This window comes from Sinocyclocheilus rhinocerous, unplaced genomic scaffold (genome assembly GCF_001515625.1).
Source record: "Sinocyclocheilus rhinocerous isolate Xijiao unplaced genomic scaffold, SAMN03320098_v1.1 scaffold142, whole genome shotgun sequence".
Taxonomy (NCBI): Eukaryota; Metazoa; Chordata; class Actinopteri; order Cypriniformes; family Cyprinidae; genus Sinocyclocheilus; species Sinocyclocheilus rhinocerous.
The window spans coordinates 666,999-675,846 of record NW_015644380.1 but is presented as its reverse complement, the minus strand read 5'-3'; the positions used below and the strand labels follow the sequence as shown (position 1 = coordinate 675,846).

Below are 8,848 nucleotides of genomic sequence, written 5' to 3'. Positions count from 1 at the left end.
ACTTACCGGAGTCTCTTGTAGTACTGCTTGACCTTCTCCAGGGATCCAGCATTGATTTGGGCCTGATACTCTTCCACTGACACATTTTCTCGGTAATAATATCCCTCCATGCTCTCCAAGGCTATTAAAGAAAGATTACGTGAAGCTCTGGAATTTTCTCAGACGTTTAGCTATGCATTAGTTACATTATTATTTTTAAAAAGTTAAGGGTGGTGACTAGCTTCATTTTGAATGAGTATAATTCAGCTTTTTTGGCCATGCTTCAGGCTAACTGTGTCCATACAAACACACGTACCCTGGGTGAACAGGACGGGGTAAATTTTGAAGCTACCGCCGTGTCTTAGTCTCTGGGGTAACTGCTGGAAGTAGAACGCCTCTAGGTAAAAACAGACCTTCAAAGCCTGCCGTGTGCCCTCAACTTGGTATGAGATGGGCATGTCTGGAGAAAAAGAAACAAAGCCATCAGCATGATGGAGTCAGAGGGTTTATGAATAAAATATTTCATACAAACACACTGGTTTCAAGTGACTTTTTGAATACTGAAGTTAAGAATACAAACACTGCCACTATTGTAAATATTAACAATAAAAATGTACAAATTATTTATTTTGTACTGATATAATCATGATATAATTTTTTTCTTATATAATGCAAAGACATAAATACTTTTTAGCTCGAGTGTCCAAATACCTTTTGGGGACACTGGAAACATTCTGTAACTATACTAGTAAAATTAGTTGTAAAATTATGCTGAACAAGTAATTATTTCCTGTTCAAACAGGAAGTGCTTCTTCAAAGAGTACTTACTAGCAACAAGAGGCTCTCCTTCAAACTGCCGGAAGTAGAATGTGACCTTCTCCAGGTCTATGAGAGCAACTTGTGTGTCTTCTAGCATGGCCTGCTCATCCGTCTAAAGAAAAAATTACATACAAAACCATTACTAAACTACATGTGTTTAATGAAAAAACCGTGTTGAAGGTCTGATAGTATGAGTGAAATATACAAAAAAAGTAAAAAATATAAACTGGTGTGCTTTAGCGTAGATACAAATTACAATTATGACTTCCTTTTGCTGACACACTGAGGAGGAGAAGAAACATAAATTCATATTTTCTTCATCCTCCACTGTATTCGTTTTAGTTCTGCCCGCTCACACACAGTACGCCCATGGCTGCGGATGAGACCATCCACATACAAATCTGAACAAGTCTGGTGTGAGAATCGAGGGACCACTCCTCACACATCTGAAAACGACACCTCTGCCTGATACGTGGGCCGACTCTCTCAAAGATCCCCATGTGCCAGATGCCACAATCCTTTCATCTGGGGGCCTACAAAGCTGCCAAGCGTTATCATGTCAAGAAATTACCTCCGGGTTGCTCGCTGCCGCCTGCTCTCCCTCCCCTGAGTGTGTTCGGGGGTGGAGGGGGAAGAGCGGCAGTGCTGTGGAGATAAGACTAAAGTCTCAAACGCTGGGAATCTTCATATTACATGTAGGCTTAGCCTCTGTGGAAACTCAGCCTGACTGCTTTTTGCTGACTACATGCTTGATTTAAACATGTCTGTCTTAATGTCTTAACATACATCATCCAAACCTCCTGCTGTTTTTATTTATATTCTCTAAATAAATAAAAAAAATTGAGAATGCTCAACAATATATCCTCTGCAGTGAATGGGTGCCGTCAGAATGAGAGTTTAAACTGCTGATAAAAACATCACAATAATCCACAAGTAATTTACACCACTCCGGTCCATCAATTAATGTCTTATGAAGTGAAAAGCTGTGTTTCTAAGAAACTAATCCATCATTCAGGCTTTTAACTTTAAACCGTCACTTCTGGTCAACATACAAGTCCATAATCCATAATTAACTTCCAGTGAAAAAGACAATCCCCTATCCACAGACATATTTGTTTGGAACTGTTTTGGACTGTTTTCGCTTGTAAACAGTGCTTGATCTATGCATATTTCTCTCCTGATTCAGACAGGCAACTTTTTCAGTTGAGAAAGCAATATAATAAATAAAAGACTTGTATTTTATCAATTACGTGTGGATTATTGTAATGTTTTTATCAGCTGTTTGGACTCTCATTCTGACGGCACCCATTCACTGCAGAGGATCCATTGGTGAGCAAGTGATGTAATGTAAATTTCTCCAAATCTGTTCCAATGAAGAAACAAACTCTTCCTCATCTTGGATGGCCTGAGGGTGAGTAAATGTTTAGCAAATTTTCATTTTTGGGTGAACTATTCCTTTAAATATGAACAGCTCTTATATCCTTTGGCTGAGAAATATTCACATTTCGGCTCTGTCATAAAGTGACTTTGGGTGCAAATAAATCTTTCACATAAAGAACAACCCCAGACACGCAAATGTATAATCCTCTGGCCTCAATCACAGCCAGGTGAAATCTGATCTCAAGCCGAAGCCAGAGACAGAAACACTTTACAAGACATGATAATCCTGCATTATCCCTCGGTCTGTCGGGATGCCTATAGATTGTGGAAATTGCCGTTGTGTGGGAAAACACATGGCTACAGTCATCAATTCAATAAGAAAGCAAACTCCACTGAGTCCCAACACACAGACGTGGATCTGACCTTGCGGCCGGTTGCAGTAAACAAAAAGCAGATGTAATCTGCAGGGAGGAGGACAAACAAAATAAGAAAGTAGCTCAGGGATGCTGTCGGTCTCTTCACACAGTTTTCTGTTAAATGAAGAGTTATCTTGCTCATTAAAGGCCCAGAACAATAGACTTTAGGTCAGATGTTAAGTAGCAGCTATTCTCTGTACTGAGCCTCACAGGCATTATAAAAAAAATTTTTATCTCAAGCCGAAGCCAGAGACAGAAACACTTTACAAGACATGATAATCCTGCATTATCCCTCGGTCTGTCGGGATGCCTATAGATTGTGGAAATTGCCGTTGTGTGGGAAAACACATGGCTACAGTCATCAATTCAATAAGAAAGCAAACTCCACTGAGTCCCAACACACAGACGTGGATCTGACCTTGCGGCCGGTTGCAGTAAACAAAAAGCAGATGTAATCTGCAGGGAGGAGGACAAACAAAATAAGAAAGTAGCTCAGGGATGCTGTCGGTCTCTTCACACAGTTTTCTGTTAAATGAAGAGTTATCTTGCTCATTAAAGGCCCAGAACAATAGACTTTAGGTCAGATGTTAAGTAGCAGCTATTCTCTGTACTGAGCCTCACAGGCATTATAAAAAAAAATTTTTTAAATAAAATGAGTGTTTTTTTTTTTTATTGTAAAACAAAACAAAAAAATGCAAAACAAAAAGCAGAAAATAAAACAAAAAAAACAAAGCTTTAAAATAAAGCAAAACAAAATTTAAAACTGATTTAATTCTGAATTGCTAGCAAATTCTTCTTAAGAAATTGTATACATTTTTTTACATTATTATTTATTGATCACGTCTTATGTATTAGTTGCCAGCATTTTACAATTTATATTTAATGTTTGATATTTTATTTCATTTTATTTCACATGCTACGCCTCATGTCATGCCTAACAACACCTTTCAGCCTGACAAAATAACTATACCACTTGGCCTCTTATGGCTTATTGCTTTAACAACTACATCTTTACAGGCTACGCATCACAGACACAGAACACCATTACGTTGAAACTAAGAAGGATGTGATAAATCCTACTGAGCTGTGGGATGCTGGCCACATCGAGCAGGATTTTGACAACCATTCGAGTGCCATACGTGACTCTCGATCTAAATATATCCGACCCAAAGGAGGATGTCAGACTAGAAAGGCTGGTAAGGCTTATTTCAAGCCCACTGACCGTGGCAGGTACTCACCAAGTTGGGGGAGAGCAGGGATTGGAAATGCAACAGAAGCCCAGCAGAGGAGATCTGCTCCAGCCAGCGGCGACTGGCTTCCTGACGTTCACTCTCAATGCTGAGAGCTTGATTGAGCATGGCCAACAACTGCTCTGAGAAAGAGCAAACCGCTGCCACCAGACTCTGACTGAGCACCATATCCCTCCTCAACTGAATCTCTGAGTCTGAGAGAGAGAGAAAGAGAGTTAAATTGCATAATATGGGCAAAACTATGCCATTAACTTAGTTAAATTGTTTTGAATGACAAGAGGAAGAGTAAATGATGGTATGGACATTTATGGGTGAACTATTGACACTCTCTTAATAATATGCCCTCTTAATAAAACTTCTTCAGTCTCCACATTATGTTTAGTGTTCAAAGACTAAAATCAAAACAAAAGAATGCCATCAAATGATCTAAAGACACATTCGTACTTTCCAATTAACTCAAAACACATTAGACCACCATTACGAAAGGCTGCTCTTTTTCCTCAGCCAAATGTATTTAATTTAGCTGCATTTTCTAGTCATAACCTTGAGAAACTGTGTCTTTTTATTAAATTATATTTCCTTAAGGGGATTACAGAAGTCTCTGAGGGCTCTATTCATGTGGATCATTTTTCTCGAAGTTTGCTGGGCCGCTGTTGCAGGTGTGAGAGAAATGCTGCGTGGAGACATTTTCAACCGAGTATAATTTATTCAGGGTGACCTCAAAAGACTGCCTACTGTTTGGTGTGACAGACTACAGCGTATAATGAACGAGTGTGAATAACCGTGTGGTGGAAAGACCGAAAATGATGTGTTCATTATTTGTCATGTATATTTATAGCAATTAAATTATATATGTGTAAGTGAATTTGGTTTAATCGACACTCGCCTGTGTATTGCAGTAGGACCAAGAGTAGCCGCGTTTTCACCTCTGAGGGAACATAAAAAGCAACGTCAATCATTAAATAAGTTCATCAAAAAAATCATAAATATGGATAATCTGGATTTACTGCATTTAACATCTGGTTGAACGAAGTACATAAGATGCAGATTTAGACAACAGAAAAAAATTAATAAAATAAAATACCCAGAAGTGGCACAACTGTATAGTGAATATGACGCTGAATATTATAAATCTTAATATCCTTTGCTATAAAACCAAAACAAAACAAAACAAAAACAAAATATTGGACTATAATGTTCCTCTGCTTTTTGTTCAGTTGTTTTTGCTGTTAATTCATCAGGTTTGGCATTTACACACATACACACACACACACACACACACACTAGGGCTGCACGATTATAACAAAAATCATAATTGTCGATTATTCCCTTGAAATTGTAATTACGATTATTAATTACGATTATCACAATTTACATTGAATTATGTTTATACCATTGTTTGATGCAACTGCATGCCGTATTTTTATATGAAAATAAACAAGCTGAAAACACTCTAAACATAAGTGGACTTTGAACGATTAATTGCCGCTTTGAATGATTACGTAATTGTGGCATCCATAATTGTAATCGCGATTAGAAATTCGATTAATTGTACAGCCCTAACACACACACACAGCAGCAGCAGCGTAAGGAAGTTAAAATGCAGGAGAATGCTTTTTCAGCCCTTGCTGACAACTGACCTGAGGGAGTTAAAGCCAAATATTCACTCTCTCCCCTCCATAAACTCACATTTAGCAGTGTGTGCTTTAATAATTCGCTCTCGTGGCAGCATCCAGCCCCTATTGAGAGCTGCTCGAGTGGTTGTTTTTGGCCAGGATCACACGTATGTGGTGTGTGTGGGTTTTGAAACCACTGACCTTCTGCAAACTTGCCGATGGTATGTGTGAGAGCCTGAACGCTGCTGGGCAGGTTCCACGGATCCTGCTTGACGTGAAGCCGCAGTTTCTTGGTGCAGTTGAGCTTAGGCTCCATGTCCTGATGAAACTCTGCCCAAAAGAAATCACAGGATCATTGGAGTCCAACGTGCAGGATCAAACATGGCCAACACAAACAGACAACTACACTAAACTAAGGAATACACATCCTTACAGTAGATGGCTCTGGCCTTAAAAGGTGTCAACGCTTGTTACCATGGTGATGATAAAACGTTATGGTGCAGTGACACACATATGCCATTTCTCACACACACCTATCCATTTCCGTCCAGGGAAAAAGAGGGTGGGTGAGATGGTCTTACAACATTTGATTTGTCTCAGTGATTATATAATAATTTCCTTTGAGCTCTCTGTGGTGATATAAACATTTTCAGGAATCTACCACACACAGAGTAAGGAACAGGTCCACTACTGAGACAAACAGTTGTATTAATAACAATAATAATAATAATAATAATCAATATATATTGTTTATTTAACATTATCTTATTTACATAATTGTTTACAATTATTATTTTTCTGCTGCTATATAAATAGTATATATAATGCAGTATTAGTAATTATTATATGTGAATACAAATGTACTGCATTTAAACAACAATAATAATAATAATAAATATGTGGATACAAATATACTATATTTTAATAATAATGATAATAATAATAATAAATATTATTATTATTATTATTATTAAAATACAGTATGTTTGGTATCCACATATTTAGATTTAAACATCAAGGTTTCAAAAATGTACATATTACAAATATTTCTGTATTTGCATATTCAAAAGTTCTCTGCATTACCTGCATAACTACAATTATTTTCTATGTATGTTTGTGTCTCATTCATTCATTCATTCATTTTTTTAAATGTATTTATTTTCCTGCTTGTGTTAAAATTTAAAAGTACCAAAATATAATTTAAAATATAAATTAATAAATAAAAATAAAAAATCAATTAGTTAGTCAATGAGTCAAAAAATGAATTTTAATTATTTTTTCACTAGCTCTATAATAAGCATCACAATTTCTAATTCTCAAATCCCATTTTCTCACCTGCATGCATGTGATAGCTTGAATAAACAAATCACATGCACAGGCACACAAGTTATAATCAACTGTTAAAACCATGAGGATTCCATGCTAATCTGCTCATCTCCTTACAACAGCAAAGCAGCAACATTTTGTGGAGGTATAAAACTAGATTCAGACCACACACACAGATAGAGCATACATTCGCTGACTCATCACTTCATTTAAGATTTATTTCCCAGGCAAAGCCTCTCCTGCTTTCAAATATCACTAGAACAATGCCTACTGTGTTTATTAACCTACCAAATGACCTTGAGCCACATCCTGTGTGAAACTGTGCCTTTGGGATAAACTTTATTATCATATAAAACGGGGACTCAAACTTTAATGCAATCTGCAGTAACTCTTGTTTCTACTGTCAACACACTGAGAGCTTCATACCTGGAGCTGTTTATCTATTTCAGGCTCCTTAGTTTAAAGAGATTAAATCATACAGGCTATTAATGGTGAAACTCATTTGAAAGTGAGCATCACTATGTCTTACTCATTCAGGAGTGCACTTCAAGTGAGAACTCAGTGTTAAGCACTATGCAAATGTAATTAAAATTGGATATCTTTCAGTGTTGTGTTGTTAAATAAAATAAAATAAATAAAAATAAAATAAAATACAAAAACAATCAAATGTACAATAAAATATCAAAATATCAAATGAAATAAACAATAAAATAAATACAAAATAAAAAATCTATAAAATGTAAGAAGCAATAAAATAAAATAAACAATAAAATATAAAAAATACAAAAAAACTATAAAATATACAATAAAATAAAATGTACGAAAAACATTAAATTAAATTAAATTAAATTAAATTAAATTAAATTAAATTAAATTACATTTTGTATAAGATGTTTATATAAGAGCTATTTCTTTCTGATAAGCTTTGGATGTATGCGAGCAATTAAAGGGGCCTTTTTAAATGGATTACACTACTCTACGAGTAGTGTCCTTTTCAAGGGTACAAAACCGTCACAAAATCTAGAATGAGACAGAGGAAGTGACCCAGACAATCTCTACGAGTCCAATGTCCTAGTGTCCTCAGATCAGAGAGAGGATGCGTCCTAGACTATCTCTAGTAGTCTGGTGTTCTTTATCTGTCCCAGATAAAAATGAATTGTACAGATTTGATTAAGATGATTTGTAGTAAAGGACAAAGCTGAGGTTGGAGCAGTCAATCACTGAAACCCCCACACCGCTCAGAGGAAACCCCCACCCTTAGCCACACTTCCTTTTGCCAACAATCCTTTAGACATGAAATACAGGCCCAGATTTATGTCACTCCTTTTCACCCTCTTCCTTCTCTCTCTGGCACACACATAACTGTCTTCACAACGAGACATTTCAGAGCGGCAGTACCAGAAAACGTTTGAAAATCCATTGTCAGAGATCCCTGGAGATCATAATCTCATAAACATGTATAGTTTATGAGTTTCAGCACTTTGAGTGAAGTGCACACAATTTAAGTCTGACTTAAGTTATGCAACCCATAACAAAAAGTGCACTGAGCCACGAAAGTCACTTTAATGAATATTGTCTGTATGAATAAGACTGTGCCAACAGGAATAAAACACAATTTAGTTCATTAACATGAAAATCTCTCAATACCTTGAAGTCCTCGTCCCGGAGTGAAACACTTGGTCTGTTCAAAGGCTCGTGTCACAGTTGCTCCTTTCAACAAACTGGTGATGGACTCCACCTGAAAATAATATCAGCACCAAAACATCGCAGGAAATTAGTCTTTAATTAGCTGACTGAGCAAATGGACAAGCTCAAGAGTATTTCGGTATTTCAAAACTCGGTCCCATTAGTGCTACTAAACATAAAGTGCCCAAGGAGGCAGTCTGCACAATAACAAAACAAAAGCCCCCTTGAACTCCCACCCCATCAGCCGGAAAACATTTGTGCTGCATGTGAACTAGGAGTGTTGCGCTCCCGGAAACCTGTGGGCTATAAACCAAACAGCAGCCAAGAAGGACGCAGTGAGCTGGACATTCTCCATTTTACTGGTGATTGAGACATC

At 36.9% G+C, this 8,848-nt stretch overlaps 1 protein-coding gene across 1 annotated transcript in view; it reads right to left on the bottom strand.

The window, feature by feature from the left end:
* The window catches only part of LOC107758281 (phosphatidylinositol 3,4,5-trisphosphate-dependent Rac exchanger 2 protein-like), a 128,972-nt gene that overhangs the window by 26,694 nt on the left and 93,430 nt on the right, over positions 1 to 8,848 (bottom strand). The window contains exons 29-35 of the mRNA XM_016575987.1: positions 8,434 to 8,524; positions 5,662 to 5,790; positions 4,731 to 4,772; positions 3,833 to 4,038; positions 808 to 910; positions 296 to 439; positions 7 to 121 (exon numbers count right to left, since the gene is read on the bottom strand). Coding sequence (XP_016431473.1) covers positions 7 to 121; positions 296 to 439; positions 808 to 910; positions 3,833 to 4,038; positions 4,731 to 4,772; positions 5,662 to 5,790; positions 8,434 to 8,524 — 830 coding nt within the window. The remainder of the gene's footprint in view (positions 1 to 6; positions 122 to 295; positions 440 to 807; positions 911 to 3,832; positions 4,039 to 4,730; positions 4,773 to 5,661; positions 5,791 to 8,433; positions 8,525 to 8,848) is intronic.